Below are 20275 nucleotides of genomic sequence, written 5' to 3' on the forward strand. Positions count from 1 at the left end.
AAGGATGGAAGGTCATCAGGGTGTCTCTCAGAGACCCTTTGTCTCTGAATCCTTTGTGCCATCTACATTTTGCCTATACAATGAAGTAGACACCCACGACATGGTTTGTATGGAGAAAATGGAATTCTGGGAAGCAGAGAGACTCCTTACCTCCCCTCCTCTTGTCTCCTGGACTCCTTCATATCATCTGGTACAGAGCCAGGTTTGTAATAGATGATAAATATTCAAGCATGAGATTGAATGTGGTATAACTAAGGGTAGTTTGGAACCCTGAAGGTGACACTGAAACCCAGGGCTGGGTTTGGGCAGAAGTTGGATGTATACCAACAGGACAGCACCACCCCATGCCTCTGCCACACACCCCTGTTGGATGGATGAGTGCACGGATAGATGGGTGGGTGGGTGGATGGGTGCATGCATGATGGCTGGCTGGCGGGCTGGCTGGTCTCAGTAAGTAGGCAGATGTTTGGATGGAACGGAAGCAAGAAATAATGGTAGTGAAAAAGCATGGGATGGAGGGAGGAAGGGAGCAGAGAGATGAACAGACACTAACCAGAGGTGGGTTTATTTCTCAGAGGGCCTCTTCTCTGCTGGGTGCAGAGAATTATACCTGTTCCCCAAGAACATTTCTAACATGGCCCAATCGAAATATCACTTCTGAGGAAAGTTTCTAAAACATAGCGCTTGTTACATAGGCCCAAAGGATTTTATTCTTTGTCCTGAAGGGACATAGTCATAGCTGCCCTAGAATCATATTGGTTTTGTAACTCAGTTGGGGGCAAATCAGATTTATGTTTGACTTATTTCAATCATCGGCCATAGATTTTTTTAGTCCAGAGAAGGAGAGCAGGGCCCAGGAATGTGGCTCCTCTCCTCGTCCTCCCTTTGATGATCAGTGTAGCCCCACGAGTCTTTGCTGCTGTGCTGGGTGGGCTCAGGCTCTAGCAGGCCCATTTCTAGAGGGTGCTTCTGTGCCTGTCACTCTGCGTCTCATCTCTCTGACTGCCTCCACGTCTCCCAGCCGTCCACTTGTCTTTCCCTCTGTGCGTCCACATCCTTCAGACTTCTCCTTCCCTTTTATTCGCCTGCCAGTCACTCACATGCCACAGGGCCCCAGAGGGGTGCTGCCTATTCTCTTCCCTTCCCCACAGTGACAACTGCATTCTACCATCCATCAGATGGTATGTCTTTACCTCTCAGTGGTGAAGACCATTCTTCCTGGAAGTGACAAGCTTGTTCCTTTAGCTCCCGAGCAGTTTTCCTCACCTTCACTGGCTCCCAGCCACCTTGCTTCTCCTTGGCATTTTTGCTGTGAGTACATTGCTGCCTGTGCTCACACCTCTAGCCCACTGTGGCAGACACAGAGAGTGGAAGCAGCAGAGCAAGGTAGGAAAGGAGCCCATCGCTGGAGTCATGTCCACCCAGAGCATGTCCCCGACTCCATCGTCTATGACGGTGATCACAGCACACTGCACCTCTCTCTGTTTCCGCATCTATAAATGGGAATGACGGCAGCATCTGCTTCCCAGGCTTCCCATGAGGATAACATGAGCCGATGTGCAAAAGCATCTTGCCTACAGCAAGCACTCAATAAATGTTAGCTACTATCATTCATTTATTTTTAATTGGTGCACTATAGTTGGATATAAAACTGGAATGCATTGTGATATGATCATACTTGCACATAGCGTAATTGTATCAACTTTACTCCCTAGTTGTTTTACTGTTTTATTTTATTTTATTTGAATTTTGGTACTGAAGATTGAACTCAGGGGTGCTTAACCACCGAGCCACAGCCCTAACTCTTTATATTTTTTATTTTGAGCAGGGTCTCGCTTAGTTGTTCGGAGCCTTGCTAAATTGCTGAGGGTGGCTTTGAACTTGCAATCTTCCTGCCTCAGCCTCTGGTGCAGCTCTCTTACTCTCATTTTTATGATGATGGTGGTGATGTCGTCTCCAGCTGTCCACTTCCTTTCTGGGAACCACTTCGTTTCCTGCAGAGCCTCATTTCTCCACTCCCACCTTAACATCCTTCCTTTTCTTGCAGCGAAGACGACGTGAAGCAACTCTGGCTGCATCTGAAGAAGGACGAACCTCACTTGCTGTCCAACTTTGAAGATTTTCTAACCAGAATCATCTCCCAACTCCAAGAAGCCCATGAGGAGAAGATTGAACTGGAATACGCCCTTAGAAGGTGGGTACCCTGTCTCAACCGCTCTCTGTGCTCTCTGTGCCTGTGTGTAGAAACCAGAAACATAAAGAGCACTTTCCGTTTTCCATGGATCCTTGTGTGATGCCTCCTTATCACTGTCTGGGTGGAGTGGGGGTGTCTTCCATCGCATATCTACTTTTAAGCCCTTGCTCCTATTTACTTAGTACTAACCATACACTCTGAGTCTCACAACCCTTTTGAGCTAGGGACCATCTACTGGTATCCACATTTTACAGATGAGGACTTTGAGACACAGAAATGTTCAGTAACATGCCCCAGAATGCAGTTTCTAAGTGATAGAGCCAAATGGCCTATCTGGCATTCTGGGCCCCTCCCAACTCTGAATTGGCCCTCCCTCTGTAGAGGCAGCACATCTATATGGTGGCCTAATGAATTTGCCTCTCCTGACTTCTCCCCTGTCCTCGCTGCTCTCTCTGCCTCCACGGCTTCTCCAGGAGACAGGAGACAGGGGCATGAGGTCTGTCATGAGAACGGACATGTGGTCATGGGCACTGTGTTTATTCAATCACTATAGACGTTCAACACAGTGAGCTCACATTTGGGAAGCATGGGATTGAATGTGGTATAACTAAGGGTGGTTTGTAACCCTGAAGGTGAAGCTGAAACCCAGGGCTGGGTTTGGGCAGAGGTTGGATGTATACCAACAGGACAGCACCACCCCATGCCTCTGCCGCACACCCCTGTCCTGCTCCAGGGGTCTGCTCGTATTCTGTAGGAATCTATCCCCAACAAGTCCACAGCTATGTGACTCTACAGACCACCTGCTCACTGTGCAGATCCCTCCCTACAAAGTTTGCTCCTGTGTGGAGGGATTTGAGAGTCCATGCTGAAATAGCCCTAAAGGAAGCACACCCAATCAAAAAAGAATAGATCACCATAAGCTTCCATCTACCTATCACCCTGAGCCCCAGCTCCTTTTCATCCTGGGCCTTCCCCACGTAACTCCCAAAATAGCTCACTGGGATAGATACAAATCTGGGGGGGAAAGAGTCCACATTCTGGGGGAGTTGAGGCCTGTAGTGCTAAAGGATGCACAATGGCTGGAGGACTGTTAAGAGAATCCTGGGGAGAGGTGGCCAAGGCTCAGAGAAGGGAAGATCTGAGAGAGGCACTTGTATGTAATTTTTACATCATTAAACCATGGTATCAGACAGACTTGAGTGAGAATCTTGGTTCTGCCACTTACTAGCTGTGCAATTTAGGCCAAGTTACTTAACCTCTCTGAATCTCAGTTTCCTTATCTGTCAGATAGGGATGGTCAGAGTTGTGAGCATTAAATGTGATCATATGTGTGAGTATTTGGAACAGTGCTTGCATACAAGTAATTGATGCATGTCAAAAGAATAATTATTGTCTTAAATTAGTATCTTTGTCAGTATTAGAGGATTTGTCTGCCTGAAGCAGGGAGTTTGGGCCTTGATATAATCAGAGGTGAAGTTTAAAGGAGCTTTTATCCTTCTAGACAACATGGTGTCGAGGCTGGCTACACCAAGTGTGGTACATGGACCAGCAGCATTGGGCATCACTTGAAATACCTTAGGGATGCACAGAATGTTGGGCTTCACCCCAGCCACACTGAATCTGCATTGTAACAAGATATCCAGGTGCTTTGTGTGTAGATTTGAGATATGGGGGCGGGGCTGGAAATCAGAAGATCTGAATCAGGGATGGCAAAGCAACCCGCTAGCTCTGTGATCTTGCTCAAGTCTCTTGGCCGCTCTGAGCCTCAGTTTTCTAATCTATAAAGTGAGGGAGCTGGATCAGTTTCTACCCACCTCACCCCATTCCCTCTGACCTGGAGGAGCCACTGCAAAGTCAGGCAGCCCTTCCAGAGGGGGGTACTCTTTGTGTACCTAGAGAGAGCAACTGATTCTGAATGGGTGGGCGATTACCCAGATCGCAGCCTAGAATCTCATTGCAGGCCTCCTCTACTGGCCTGCTCTCCTGCAGAGAGAGACAAATGCCACCGACATGCTGGAGAGCCTCTTAGCCCTGACATCCATCTTCAAGTGGCCTCTGTAAGTGCTTTTGCCCTAATTTAGTAATTGCTTTAAAAGTTCTTGAGATGAAAGTCAAGGCCACTCTTGGCTGTGTGTACAAAACCATCTCAGCCAAAGCTTCCAGTCCCTCCATGCCAGCTACCCCTGCCTGAGGTCAGCTGATCAAGTCCAGCTCTGGCAAGACTGGGGACTCACTAGGGTCTCTGACAGCCTCATTCTGGAGGTATTCTCTGGCACAGAACCAAAGAATTGCAGGTGGTAGTGAGCAGAGCACTGACCTAGGAAGGAGGAGGACCTGGAGCTCTTCCTAAACCACCAGCTTGGTGGCCTCAGGCAACATGCTTTACCTGTCTGTGCATTAATTTCCTTGTTGGCAACATAGGTGAAGGAGATTGGTGTTTTTCAGACTCTTTGAGATGATGACTCACTAGAAGAGATACATTTCACTTTGCAATCCTCATATACTCCTATGTAGTTGTAGCTGAAACCAAAGTTCTATGAAATGTTACTCACCCTTATTACATGTGACACTGAGGTTTTTATATTAGAGTCTTTTTTATTCAATTAAAAAAATAAGGTCTGTCCCTCATTGCTGGTAGACCAGACCATCTCTAAAGTACCAGATGATCTATAACTTCTGCAGCTCAGAATGGTACTAGACCCAGGTGCAGCTGCTCGCTGCTGGAAAGCCAGTACTCTGAGATGAGTGTTGGTGGGAAGGAGATCAGTTTTATTCAAGGTCCAGCATCTTGAACAATGGGGGAGCTATTGCCTCAGAGCCCCTTCTTAGGGAATCCATGGGTCACCAAGGGCTTTTATAAGGAAGGAAAGGAGGATCAGGGGACAAAGGACAAGCAAGCTTCCTGCTGCCCAGGGTCCTGATCATCCAGGGTTTGTGTCTCTTTCTTCCCCCCATCTGACCTCACTACAAGAGACCTTCGCCCCCTGGAACTATTTACAAACATATTGCATTTCTGCAAGCTAAATATTGCATCAATTTATATGTTTTGTTAGTTAATGCACAGAATTCAAGAATAAGGAGGAATGTTGCCCATTTTGGTATTCTCTGAAGGCCCCAGATATTCTGGGCTCTGTACATCTGGAAGAAAGATTGTTTAACATTTGACAGAGATGTCACTCAAGTATAACTTTTCTCTAGAATTTAGAATGCCAGGCAAAGGGAAGGGAGACACCCTGTCTAGGACAACTCCCAAAGGGCCACCACTGTTACAACAAGTCAAACAAGAAACCAGGACATCTCAATGGAGTATAAAATATTTAAATGGGATTCTTTGCAGATAACCCAGGGTGAGGTTAAGTGATTCTGAGACATCTTTTAGAAGGTGAGTTTGATGGTTTGGACTGGTTTGGGGGAGGGACAAGTCCAGGCTTTAGAGAAGGAAGTGGGAGGAAGTGCTGGGAAAGGCCTGATTCAGGATGGGAGTCCAGCGGAGTCCCAGCAACAGCCATCCCAGTGAGCTGTCAGAATGTCTCGCAGGCTCTGCCACAGGTTACCTTTGCTTTTCAGCACAGGTCTGACATTTAACTCCATCTGGAAGGTGCCATAGATGATGGAGATGAGTGTAAGTCATAGCTGCTGTGTGTCCCTCCCAGGGCTGGAGTCAGAGGGGAACGCAATCTGATCCACATGTTATCAGTACTTGGCATTTAATAAGCGCTTATACTGTGCCGGGCTCTGAGGTAGGCAGTTAGAGCCCAGAGTCCTTACCCTTGAAGAGTTCATGATCACACTAACTAGGCAGAGCTTATACCAAATTCTGCACAAAGCTGACCAGAAAGTTCCCACATGGAATCATTAGTGTTGCCCTTGGCGACAAGAGCCTCTGCTGCCTCTCTTTTTGAAACCACACACTTTGTTTTTTCTTCTCATGGGGCACAGAGAAAATGAGACTGACTTCTTGGGAAGTCTGGCCTTCCCCAAGGTATGCAGGAGGTACACTCCCTGACCCCAGATCCCCAGGCTGGGCCATAACCCTCAGGGGTACAGTGTTGCTTCAGTGAGTAAAAGAGTCCACTCCTCCTTACAGTCGCTCTCAGGTCCCAGGAGGAATGGAGATGCTATTGGGGTAATTGTGTTAAGGCTCCAGTAGATTCTTGTGCTTCCATTAAAAGAACCAGATAAAGGCATAGATATAACAGGAACAAACTCTTTATTGGGACCTCTTGCTCAAGCAGGGAGAGACTGACCCAGAGAATGTCAAGCTGGCCAAAGGACAAAGGAGAGAGCTAATTTTATCCAAGTAGAAAGGGTGGAAGGGATAGGCTAGAGTTTTGTTAATTGGGTTTAAGTGCTTTTCAAAAGGTGTTTTTCTTTTCTGGGGCTGAGGGAGTGGGAGTCAAAAATTCTCCTGGTGCCAAAGTTCCATCTCTCATATTGATGCTGCTTCCTGCATCCACATCTTTGCTCTGTGAGAAGGAAGAGTTGCTGTAGCTGTTAGAGAACACATTGGTGGGGAGTGTTGAAAACACAAATCATTTGAGTAACAAGTTAAGTGTCCTGGCGACGTGCTGCTTCCGTGACTCCTCAACAGTGTCATCCTTTAGGTTGGTTGTTCTTGACGGTGTCAGGCTTTAATGACACACCTGGTTTCTGAGACCTTGAAGACTGTTTGAGAGTGAGTAGGTGGGGAAGGTCGTATCTTGCTCTGAATAGCTAACACGCCTGGAGCCAGGGCAGGAGAGCAGGGAAGAGCAGCTCTCACGCCTTTAAGTGCCAAGGAGCCAGGAGTGAAGGCCCAGGAGTGCATCTGCCCTTTTCAGTGGGTAAGCAGTGACTGACAGCCTCATTCCCCCTTCAGAGTTTTTACTCTTAATTGTAAGTGGTGCTGCTTTTATGGGCTTCCTGATGGTCTTGTATGTGTACTTAGGAAAGCTCCTGACAGCAGGTGTCAGAGACCCAACCTCAGAGCGTGCTGACTGGCGCATGGTCAGAAATAACCAGAACTCACCTCACCTTATTACTGGAGATTTTTCACTGCATATTGAAAATAAGAGGAGGAGACAAGTATGAGAACATCTAATCTCCCACCTCCTTGTCTTTTAGGGCAGTGGTTGTGGAAATCTCAGATTTGTGTCAGAATCCAGGTACAGTGTTTGGCTCTGATGCGTGTCCACTTGGAAGTAGCTACAGGCCCGTGGGGTAAGGTAGAGAACAAAGTCTAATGCAAAACTGGGGACTGAAGACTAGTGTCTCCACTAAACTTGGGGACTAAGATCTTTTCCAGCTATTGCAACTGAATTCCCAGTGCAGAAATTCAGAGAACTGTACATTTTAGTATAATGGTTATGGGGAGTTTAGACATAAGGAAGAACTTCCAGCCATCACAATTAGGAAGGTCTTTGTCATGGAAAGCATGATTTACATTTACCTTTTCTGGGAAAAAAAAAAAAGCTTAAAATCTCTAGGGTACATAGAATGCTGCTATGTGGAGCATCAAAAGTTTCAGATCTTTGCCAGAATCACTTAGGGATACTGGGGTCCCACCCCAAGGGGTCCCAATTTACTTGTTCTTCCGTGGGAGTTTAAAGTCTGCATTTTTAAAACATTGAGGTAAGGATAAATTACACTGTGTCTGGGGAGTGCTTTGAGCTCTCTGAAGGAAAGTGCTTTCTAGATCAAAGGCCAGCCACAGGCTGAACTGTCAGCCTTGCTCAGGCTCAATCTTCCGTAGCTTAGTGGCCTGGGGATACCACACTGACTGCCTGTTTCCTGTCATTGGAAGGTCATGCTTGGCCTCAATGAACTTGGCAATAACTCCTGTTCCCTCCTTGGAATCAGTGCTTTATCTGCCCAGTCTTACCTGGTCCAGCTGAATCAGGCCACAGACAGTCTCTTGGAAGCTCAGAGACCCTTAAATTTCAGCCTTTCTCAGCCACTGTCCAGGCACTTTCTATCTAGAGTGATTTCCCTAGGCTCCAGGAGGGTAACAGACAAGGAAGAAATATGTCCTGCAGCCTGACAGGCAGCTGAACTATAATAGCTGGCACCCCAGCCTCTAAGAATTGGTATTCTGTGGTGTGGAGCTCTGGGGATGTGAGAATATTTGCAGGGAGGGATGTCACCATGTCCTTGGTCTTGCCTCCAGATAGAGCAGCCAATTAAGCATCGTAAATACAGCAGATGGCCCTTTTATTCTGTAGGGTTCTCAGACCTGTGCAAGGCCTCACCTGTGTGGCTTTTGTGTATTAGCTTGCTTTGGAATTACCTGAGGACACTTTTATTTTAAAAGGTTGATTCTGAGGCCCTTCCCTGGGGAGTCTAAATCTGCATGTGTCAGGAAGTAGGCCCAGGAATGAGTATCATAGTGACATCTAAGGTGATTCTAATCAGACAGGCTGCAGACCATGCTTCAGGACATACTGCTCTGGCCTGTTCTTCCAGAGGTATCAGCCTGCAGAAGGTACACTCCAGGGTGCTCTTCCAATCTGTCATTTTAGTCCTGTTTATAGGATAAAGATAAAGAGTTCTTGATGAGGACTCTCAATGAGGTGATGACTTAATCCAACACATGCATTTTATGGGCATATTATTATCCAAGGCAGAAGTACACTGTGAACCAGGCCCTGTGAACAAATTGAAGGGTGAGGCCTGTTTGTGCTCTGTGCACACCACGGGCATGATTTGTAAACCTGACTAATGAAAAATGGTTTGCTTTATAGGATGGGAGAAAGCCGCAAAGTTAGTTTATATCAGACAGCAGAATCTAATTAGGAAGAAACCATCCATCTTGAAAATCCAATTGGCAACTTCACAGCCTTTGCAGAATTTTCTACAAACTCTGTGGTTTCCTTTCATTCATCTGCGTGCGTGTGTGTGTGTGTGTGTGTGTGTGTGTGTGTGTGTGTGTGTGTGTGTGATAGAGAGAGAGGGACAGAGAAAAACAGATAAGCGATACAGAGTCATAGATTGCTTTCAGAGGAACGCAAAAATCCTAAAAACAGTATTTCTCTGTTCACTGTCCATAGACTGAAGCTTCCTGAAGAAGGCAGCAGGGGGCAGTGGTGAGGCCGAGTCCCAACTTGCCATTCTCATCCCAAAGCTGGCTGAGGCAGATCTGCTCCCACTTTGTCCTTGAGAGTTCCACAGCCCAGGGTCCTCACTCTGTTCTGTGGCTGGCATGATCTTGCCCCTCTTCATCCCAGGCAGTGCAGTTGGTGCCTTGCTCTGTTCAGGCTCATTCTCCAACTGACAGATTCCAGATGGAATTTGGGACACTGACAATCCTAAATGCAAATGTATGGAGTTGTCAGTTTTATACCTTTGGATTCTTAAGAAAACACTGGGATGCTATGGATGGAATTGTGGAACATGGAATCATGGGACCTGGAGTCAAGACCTGGGTGTTCTTCCTGCTCTGGCCCTTGGTGATTTGATCACTTCACTGTTTGACCCTCCTTCACATGCAAAAAAAAAAAAAAAAAAAGCTGGGGGGTGGGGGGTGTTGGAGATATATGAGCTTTAGAAGCTCACCATCTATGATAGAGAGGAATGGATCCCCCTGACTTTGCATTTGTCTCTTGCCAATCTTTACAAACCAGGAACCACACTGATCAAACAACTGCCCACCCCCAAAGAGACACATGACATTAGAATTACAGCCATCCAAAGCCTGAGGCCACATCTGAAACTCTGCCTTTGGTTCAAGCTCCTGAAATGTGTAGAGAAAGCCACCTCTTCCTTCTGAGATCAAGGTTACCCCATTTATTTAGGAAAGAAAGAATTAATTTTTTCTTGGAATGATATACAGCAGGTGGCCCTTCTATCCTATAGGATTCTCAGACCTGGGAAGGCCTCAACTGCATGGCTCTTTGTATTAGCTTGCTTTGGAATTACCTAGAACCCAGGAGAGGACTGGATAACTTCCTGAGACCTTCTGAACTCCCAACAGATTTTATTTATAAGTGAAGGCAAAGGAGAAAAGAAACAGGAACAAAATATTTTGACCAACTAGTATTCTGTAGCAGGAAGGCCTTGGCCCGTTGCAGGAGCTGGAGCCCTGGTGGTGTTGAGTACTAATAATCCTCAGTGTGCAAAAACACTTTGTGAAAGTTAATTAATTTTCACAGTTCCTGTGGGAGGCTGGCAAGGTGAGCTATTGCTAACTGCATCTCACCTTCCAGTTCTTTGCAAATGATCTTTAAAGGCCTCTCAGAATCTAAGTCTTTTATTTACATTATGGAATCATGATTTCTCCATCCCTATTTCCTTCTCTCGAATTCTCTCCTCAGCTCCCCAGTAACCCCCCTGCCCCCCACACACTCATGGTCAGCCTATAGAGATGAACGTTTACAAGAGCTTGACATTCCCAGGTGACATTTTATCCTCTGAATTGGACCCAGGATTCTGCCCTAGTTTCAGATCTGTCACTCCTTGTGACATCGTCAGTATAAAACTGTTATTCCTTTCTCTCACCTGTTGAAAATCTCTTTTTTTCTGGACTCAGCATTTCTTAACTTTTTCCCTAAGAACCCCACCATCCTCCCTACCATCAGAGCAGGGGGATCTCTCCACTTCCTTCCAGCCAGGTTCTGAGGTCACAAGATTACTGTCAGCCAGAACCCAGGCAAGCACCTGTCTTGATGGTGTGTGACTTCTGCCCATCCCTTCCTTCCCTGTTGCACTGGACTTGGTGTTCCAAGATGCTAGATGTCTGGTGTGCAGGCACCATGACTTAAGTCTGCACTGTCTTATTGAGTGATACTTTAAGGAGGAGTTAATCAACACTTTAGGTGGTGATGTATCAATCTCTTCTTTCCATTTTCAGTCTCCTTGACCTTGGGTTTTCCACACCTGTGTCTTCTGTCTGCTGATGCCACACCACTCCTGCACACATTTCTTCATGTCATGTGTGCCAAGCTAATGCAGGATTCTCTCCAGTTTATATTTTCTCCTTGGGTTGACATCTAAAGGAGTAATAGAGATTTCCAAATGGGGTCAAGAGGCCTTTGAGAATCAGAGAACTTATTTAATTAGAATTTGTTAAGTGCATTTTATTACCTATTGGGCCGGACACTTCCATATTCATTATCTTCCTTAATTTTCACAAATTCTTTCTAAAGCAGATATTATCATCTGAATTTTTAGATATATAGAACCTTGGTTTACTGAGATAATGCATCTTGTCCAAGATCAGAAGGCTTTTAAATGTCAGAACCAGGATTTGAACCCAGGTCTTCTAATTCTGGGTCTAATGAACTCTGAAGCAACTGTGTCAGCAAAGGGTTCTGATCTAAACTGCTATGGAAGGTGCTATAGGAACTATTCAGCCATCATGGGAGAGAAAAAACAAAGGAGGACAGAAATTAGTGCCTATGACTATTGCTAACTCTAGCTGGCTACTTCTCTGCATACTTGACTTTCTCTCTTACTGAGAACACACGTCTCTTTCACTCCCTTTTCTTAATACCTCTTCTGTGTCTCCCCCTCCTCATATGATTCAAAATGACTGGGATCAGATACCAAAGATTGGGATAATTAGACACTGGTGGGTCAGGAGTTGGAGGGAGTATTTGGTGAGAATGGCTAATAGAAGACAGGTTGAGAGTTATGCCAGGCATTATTAATTGATAGCACAGATAGCTGTTCTACAGTTTGTTGTCCTTGTATTATTCGATATTTTCACCAAAGTATAGATAAGGGAAAATAAGGGAGAATGTTTTATAGTAATAAAAAAATCCCATCCAAATAGAAAATGCAACATATATAAATCTTTATGCACCAAATGACATAGAAGCAACATGCATAGGCAGAAACTTTTAGAAAAACAAAGAAAATCTGATGAAAACAAGACTTTGGAAGACTTTAATAAAAATCTCAGATTTGACACATTAGCCAGGCAAAACACTCAGGATATAAAGAATTTAAAACCATCAAAACAGTAAGCTTAAGAAATGAATATAGAATTGCATGCCTTACAAATAGAATTTGTATTTTTCTGACAGAATTTATTAAAAAATTGATTATGTTTTTAGCTACAGAAGAAAAGTCAATAGATTTCAAAGTGTAAATACCTTACCAGAATATTGTCTGACTATGAAACTAGAAACCAATAGTTTGTACATTTTAAAAAACACTCTTCTAAATAATTCTTGGATAAATTAAATTATAAAAACCATACATTACTTAGTGTACATTCTGAGTGTAAGCCAAATTTGCAATATCAAAACTGGGAAGGCCATTGAGCATACTGGATGGCCAGTTGGGATCCACTTATATAATGACAAGCTGTAAAAATGGACAGACACTAGTGAACATGAAATCTAACAGAAATGCATTTGAGACCATCCTCCATGTCCAGAAAGCTAACAGCAGGAGTACACGTGGAGGAGATATGATGCAGCATCACCATCTGTAAAATAAAAACAGTCACATGGGTGTAAGATTTAGAGGTTTTAGTTGACAAATTGGTTAAGCATTCATCAGCTTTGACATGCTACCAATAAAAGTCAATTTGATTTTAGGCTTCATGGGTAGATATGTGCCATCTAGAACAAGAGAGACAATTGCCAGCTCTAATCAGACTCATGCACTGGGCATTCAGTGTGGGTTCCACAGCTCGGCGAAGATGATTAGAGCCCATTCAGAGAAGAGCAAAGGCAATGATGTAGAGACTTTAAAAAAAAAAAAATCTGAGACACAGTTGGAGGAAGTAGTAAGTTTGGCCTGAACCCAAGGCAGCTCCTTGAAGTCTTGATGCTTTTCTCAAACATATGAAGCACTGTTATGCAGAAGAGGGGTAAGGTCATGAGAAGGCAGATTTCTATGATCCAGAATATTCCAAAGACAAAAGGAGTGCATGAAGAGATAGCAAGTTCCCTATTGCTGGAGGTGTTCTTACCAAGTTGGGTAAATACTTGATTGTGGCAAGGATTTTAACACTGGAAAAGAGAGGTGGTTGGACCTTGCAAAACTCCCAACCCTGAAATTATTCAATTCCCCTAGAATACGGTATTCTCTCAATATGGCCCCTGAATTTCTGAGTCTGGTACCCCAAATTGCTAATTAAGCAGAGTCCAACATTAACATTTTTCACACATGAAGGTTTGAGAGTATATGACTGATAGAGATAGTCTGAACCCAAGTGAGACCTGAAGAATTTGGGAATACTGAAAATTAAACATCTGGTAATCAAATGAAGACATTCAACAGGAGTTCAAACAAGGGTTTGGTGAGGGTCAGAAGGATGGGAGCAATCCTCCTGGAGAAGACTACAAAGTCTGTGCTGGTATGCATTAGGCAACATGAGTGGTTTTAGAAATTGTGGTACAAAGATTATCTATGATATATATAAATAAGCAAACATGATGGTTCTCTCTCCTTTGATGCAGGATGTGGCATGCCTGGTTGGAACACTGCATGCCAGGTGTGCAGATCCTTTCAGAGTGTCTCTAACCACTGCTGCTTTCACAGCCCCTGCGGAGCTCCCTGCTGACACAGGCTTGTGCTCTGCAGTTCCAGCTCACATGCAACCTACGTCTCTAATGCATTGCTCTGACAAGAGCTTTTATTGACCAAGCTTTTTCTTCATTTTCTGATTGCCCCTGAGCCTTTCCAAACCCAGCAACCCTGTTATCCTTGAAACTAAGACCTTCTTCCTCTCAGAGAGCACTGTTCCCTTGCCCTCCTCAGCTCATGATAATAATCACAAGAATAAATAACCCTGTAAGTTTATTTAGGATGTGGTGTTTCTGACCAGTGCACATCCACTTTACTGTTTGTCCTGACAATGTCAGGAGGAATGCAGGGCAGGTGCTACCTTCGATGGCAAGAGGTCAGAGCACTAGCCCAAGGTCACGTGGAGGAAATGAGCCAGTTCTAAAATCAGAGATTAGGATCTGGGACTTGTGACTGACCCCTGAGTTGGCTCAGTGACGCAATTGGTTGGAGTAGCACCTTCATGTTCCATGTTCCTGGGACTGACATGTTCTAACTCAGGCTTGTCATGATGTCATTTAAGCCTGCAGAGTTTCCCAGGAGACTGGTATTTCCAAAGGCTTGGTTCCACGTTTGAGTCTGGCTGAGCCCAGGATCACCAATGCCCACATAGAATCCCAAGGTTCCTTGGCTGTATAGAGGCTTTGTGAGCAAGGGCTGGCAGTAGACACCATTTAGAGACTCTATCTGCTTTCCCTCCATTTGTCTATAATGGTTTGTAAAATAATTTAATTCATGACAAGCAAACTGGCATGTGAACATGAAAATCAGAGAGAGTGTCAATTTAATCAAGTGAACCTCCAAGCAAAATTAATAGAAGACTTTTAATGATATCATAGAATTAATGTCCTGCATGGTTATTAGGCATAAATGGTAAACAGTTTACATGAATGTCTGTAATTAGCATTGCTTTAGCAGAGCCAAATCAATTTTTAAGTTGCTCTCATCTCACCTTATTAGTTCTCCAATATTTATATAGTTGAAATCACTAGCTAAAATTTTCCTTAATACCCTTTGCTACCTAGCATCTGAATTTCTTCAAACATGGAAGAGAGTTCCAGGGACCAAAAGAAAATCATCTTGCTTTTCAAAAGTTTCTTCAAACTGTATCTGTTTCTGACTCTAAAATGTTTCTATTCAATAGATGGGCTTTTTCTTCTTACTTTCCCTCCAGGATTTCCTTTTTAATTGTCATGGGTTAGCTGAAGCAAATGTAACAATCTTGAACACCTGTCATTTACCAAGAAGAGGTGTCTTTCTCTTAGCCAAAAGATACTTGTTACATCAGGGATAACAAACACATTCATAAAGACAGGGTCTCAGTTCATGGAGGTCCTGGAGGACGTCCATCTTTGCCGAGCATACCCAAAGGCCATTGAGGTACAATTTCTGAATGTCAAGTCTCTAGTTTTGAGGGTACAGCCAAGAATGGCTACTCAGAGGTTGGTGCTCTGTTTTGAATGACCTTGACTATGGAGACTCACACCAAGGGTTCTGAAGAGCTGGAAGAATGCCAGTCAAAATGGCACCATGTTCATTTCTGAGTCTGTGCATGTGGCGCAAATGTACCCTCTACTGGCAATAAGAGAAGAGGGGACAGAATTGGTCTGTGATAAAGCCTAGGACACAGGGAAGGTCTAGCTCTGGATTAAAGTCCCAAGTGGACAACCATCATTTTTTGTTCAGAAATCTTCCCAGTACTTCTTAGAACTGGGAAGTAGGGCCATTTTCTCAATTATTGAAATCTCTTGGATTGGGGCAGAGTGGGCTTGCCATCATTAGCATTTATAATGGCAGATGACAAACTTTGGGATGTGTCTGTGCATGTGTGTTACACATTCAAATAGGCCTTAAGAGCTATGACGTCAGCCTGTTCATGGAACCAGGAGTTCTCTTGATAGGAGGGGAGAGGTCAGGGAGTAGAGGCCCGAGAGAGGTGTATTACTTCCTGGTCAGAGAAAAGGTATAAAATGTAAGTACTTGGATTTTTTGATGCTTCTTATGATAACTTCTAGTTCAGGTCAAATGGTGATGTTGGGTCCTTCCTGTTTTAATTTGTAAGAGCATTAGAAGGTGAGCCTATTGTTAGGAGAGAAAGGGGAACAAAAAAAAAAAAATCATCCCTGAGGAAGACCTGCAAACCTCATCCCCACAGCTTTGTCTTTTTCTGTAGAAGCAGAGTTCCCAGGCGCCACTCACTTTCTGTCCTGGGGGGCTCTTCAGAGCAGGGAGAGGATGGCAAGAGTGAAAGTAGGCATGAGGACATGGCGTTATCATCACCAGCCTTTAATCCATTATCATACAAGAATTATGGATCTCACAAACTTACACACACAATTTCAGGGAGAGTCTTCTGACAGAGCAGTGTCAGATAGTGCTGATGTAGACAGGTAGAGAAAGCATCGAAACTGGAAATGAGGTAAACCAAGACACTGAACAGGAGAGAAGCCCACACAATGTTAACTTCATACTGTCCCCAAGTACAGGGATCAGCAGAAGGAGCCATGGTGAGTTTGGCAAAGGCTGGGGCCTTGAAATAAGGCAGAATACAGGGAAGATGGGTCCAAGGAAGCTTCACTGAGAAGCATCTGGATCAGCTGGGAGTGGTGCCTGGGAGATGCAAGGAGGAGAGGTCCCATGACATCTACCAGCAGTCAGAGTAGGTCCAGCTGGGCCTTGGTGGTCTGCATACCTGTTAGGTCAGCTGATCCCAAGGGACTGATCCTGCAGCCATGGCTGACCTGATCTGTCAGTCACCCCCACCACCCACAGCTCTTGGAATTATCACTGTGGGATAGGGGATCTCGGAGCAGACCCCATCATACTCTCCTTTTGCCACCTCTGTAGGAAAATCGCTGCTTATGATGAAGAGATCCAGCATCTCTATGAGGAGATGGAACAACAAATCAAAAGCGAGAGGGAGCAGTTTCTCCTGAAAGTGAGTGTCCACTCCCTGGGCTTAGCCAAGTTGACATATTCACCACCTCTGAATGTAAGATTGCAATACTCCTATTGGTAATGCTACTTTCTCCGTTTTATTTTTCCCCAAGGCATTTGTCACCTTTGAACATGAGATATAATGTAGTTGTTTATTTTTATTGACTGTTGTCTATCTCCCTCACGTGTAAACTCCACAAAGCAGGAATCTTTTATCTTTTACTTACTAATATCTCCTCATTTCTTAGGTGATGCTTAGAACATAGTAGGTACTCAACAGATATTTGTTGAATCAATGAATGAATGGGCTGATGGATGGATGGATGGATGGATGGATGGATGGATGGATGGGTGAAGGGATAGATTTCAGGGCATACTTTACCAGCTGAAGTAGCCTGGAGATTGGGTTTGACATTGGCTGGCCCCTAGACCTATGTAGCAGACTCACTCAAATACACCAGCCCATTTTACTCCATGCCCCAACAGGACGACCTTTGGAAATTAGACTGCTCATTCTTTTCCCTTAGACACCTAGAAAATGTAATAGTCAAGGAAAAAACCTCAGATACCATGGGAGAAAATGTGAAGCTCACATCCCTTGTTCCTAGTCTGACACATACTTGGATCTTACCAAGTCCTGCTGTTTATCTTGGGAGGTCAGGACTGGTGAAGCTTTCCCTTACCAAGCTCAGCAAGGTCTTTTTGGAATAAGTTCATTAAAAAAAAAGAAAAGAAAAGCTGAGGGCTGGGGATGCAGGTCAGTGCTAGAGTGCTTGCCTAGCACGCACAAGGCCCTGGGTTTGATCCACCGCACTGAAAAAGAAAAGGAAAAGAAAAGCTGTGGAATAACAGCCTCCACTGCTTCTCAGCACTGAGCCTGGGCTGTTGTCCCAACCCCTTCCCTTGGACCAATTTCTAATTTTATGCTGCTTCAAATTATCCACACCATTACTCCACTTATTATCACAGATGTCATTCAAACTGAGAGAAATTGGAATGCTTCTCAGACAAATACAGCCATGTTCTCCAACCATAGCCCCTGGAGGCTTGTCAATGTGTTTGGACCACCCTGATTTTCTTTTAGAGCTTGGAAACCTCTGGCTGTCCCCAGTTGTTGAATGTGCGTAAGCACTGCTCACACCCTTCCATCAGCAAATCTAAAATAGTCTCTGCAACAGCAACTTCCCCTGGCCCCTGTGATAGAAGAGCCAACTCTTCATCCCAAATGACATGATATATAGAGGGGACAAGCTCTGCAGGCATTTTGCCCCCTCTACCTGGTCCATGCCTACAGGCTGAATGCATGTTTCAGACGCTAATGGTGGGCCTTGGTGAGGAGGCTGGGAGTGGACAGAGGTCAGAGGAAAAATTCAGGAACAAATTAGGACCATTTAGGATCTGGCTATGATGCCATGCCCCTTAGCTGTCCCCTTGTCTCTTCTTGAATCCGAATACCCAGAAACCTCAATTCCCATGAACATGGGAACTCTTAACGATGCCTTTGGTGGTGCTATTAAGCATTTAGATATATGAACTTCTGCCGGGCCATAGAGTGAGGATAGTGATATCACAGTTTATGACATTGTGGACAACCCTCTAACCAGGTTTGGATCCTGGCTCTACACTTTCCAGTGGGTTTAGTCAGAATGAAAGTTAGTTTTTGATCACTTGTACCTCCAACTCCAGACTGAGAGTAGCATGAGCATTTTTGTTTTTACTCCGTGAGCAGAGAAACAATGATCCAGAAGAATGATACAATTTAATCGGGAGATTCAAGGGCTAAAGCCAAGTCTCCTGAGGTCCCACTCAGGGCCCTTCCACTAGACCTGGCTCTGTTGAGAGTGTCAGGCATCCCCACACACTTTCCTCTCTATCCCATAGCCAGCTCCCTTTACACCTGAATCATTAGGCCCTCAGTATCTCTGAGTGGGGGAGTCCAATCTAAGGCTGGAGGGGAGGGGGTTGCTGAGCTCAGAGGCAGAGATATCACAAGCAGCAGGGCCTGGGAGACTCACTCACAATGGAAAATAGTGAGGACTCAGACTCAAGAAGAAGTGTTTGGAGAGTGAGGATAAGGTAAAGTGACCCAGTGGCAGTGCCCCATGTGGAAAAGAATCTCCAAATTGGAAGGGATTTTTGAGACCATCTACCTCCCCCTTCTACCCACAATTTACAGATGAGGAAAGAGAGACCCAGGATTTCAGTGAGACCCCTATTCTTCCTGTCCAGTATTCTACCACTAATTGACACTGGGTCAATTTGGGGGGATGGAGGAAAAGTGGTGGTGCATGGGTATGGGACATGGTCACACTTGGTGACACTTCACATAGTGCCTCACTGAGCTCTTGTGCTTTCTCTGTCTCATGGGTCCTTACCTATAGGGCAGGCAGGTCACCAAAGCCCTGGAATGTGGTGGAAGGGCCTCAAAGTACAAAGGGGCGGGTGGCCTGTCCTGCTGAAGAGTAGTTTCAAGAAGGACAAGTCTACAACCCAGGTGCACTGTGTGCCCCATGCATCCCCTCTACCCTATTTGGCAGGACACGGAGAGGTTCCAGGCCCGCAGTCAGGAGCTGGAAAAGAAGCTAATTGCTAAGGAGCAGGAGCTGGAGAGACTCAACCAGAAGCAGAAAAGGGTATGTTTTGCCAGTGTCCTCAGAGTATCAGGATCTTTCTTCCACCCTTGTCTGTGGCTCTAGCTCACTTTCCCTGCCATTCACTTATGAACTTTTAAATTTAATCCAAGAAGAACCATATGAATGTACAAGGTAGCATTTAAAGTCACAGGGAAAGCTTTGCTGATCCCAGGTAAAGCCTTTCTTCTCCAATGCCAGGTGTTTAATTTGAAAATATCACTAAGAATTCCCAGAGGAAACTACAGACATTTTCATGGAGTCATGCCCAGGGGCCACGAGAATGCCAAAACTTGAACTTATTTGGAAAAGGGCTTCAGACAATTTGCTCCCCTCCAGGATGCCTATGGACATCTCTGGCTTGAAAAGGCTCTTCAAAGTTTGGTGTGCCCCTTCCCTGCCTGCCCACACACCTGGGCAAAGTTCTTTAGGCTCCATAGCCCCCATCACCCTGCAGGATGGATGCAGGCACAGACACTCCTCTCTGACTGCCTGACCCTCCAGGAGGCAGACTAGATGGTGTGCTATTCAGGACAGTGTCATTGTGGCTAGGGACACCTGGCTCACAGCCCCAGGAAGACTGATTGCCTAGGAGAGCCTCAGGCTCAGTGGTCTGCTTTCTAAAGTAAGGGCTTATGGGGGAGAGAGGCTAGGATGCCTCTGGCCTCCTGTTCATTTTGCCTGGTTCTGGAAGGAATCCAGCCCTGGAAAGACCCAGACACTTTGCTTCCCTGCAAATAGAGAGAACTATTTTTAGCAACACATTAAAATAAGCTTAAAGCCACCCCTGCTAAGGCTGGGGACTGTGGCTGCTGCCCAGCTTTGAACTTGGGTTTCGTTCTTTCTGTAGCCAGATGATGTTCACTCCAGGAACTGCTAGTCGCCTTGCCAGTCCCCGTCCACAGCAGCACCTTGCTTCTCCTACTCTTCTGCCTCCGCCACCACAACACATTACATCTTAGCAATTAGATTTATTCCTCAAATGAATGATTGCCACTCGATTTAATTACTGCATGCTTGC

The 20275-nt window shown here is 45.1% G+C and overlaps 1 protein-coding gene across 2 annotated transcripts in view; it reads left to right on the forward strand.

The window, feature by feature from the left end:
- The window catches only part of Cracr2a (calcium release activated channel regulator 2A), a 73529-nt gene that overhangs the window by 13389 nt on the left and 39865 nt on the right, over window positions 1-20275 (forward strand). For both annotated transcript variants that reach the window (XM_026407272.2, XM_077799234.1), the window contains exons 4-6: window positions 2048-2194; window positions 16535-16625; window positions 19162-19257. In XM_026407272.2, coding sequence (XP_026263057.2) covers window positions 2048-2194; window positions 16535-16625; window positions 19162-19257 — 334 coding nt within the window. The remainder of the gene's footprint in view (window positions 1-2047; window positions 2195-16534; window positions 16626-19161; window positions 19258-20275) is intronic.

The sequence above is a fragment of the Urocitellus parryii genome, chromosome 5, assembly GCF_045843805.1.
Source record: "Urocitellus parryii isolate mUroPar1 chromosome 5, mUroPar1.hap1, whole genome shotgun sequence".
Taxonomy (NCBI): domain Eukaryota; kingdom Metazoa; phylum Chordata; class Mammalia; order Rodentia; family Sciuridae; genus Urocitellus; species Urocitellus parryii.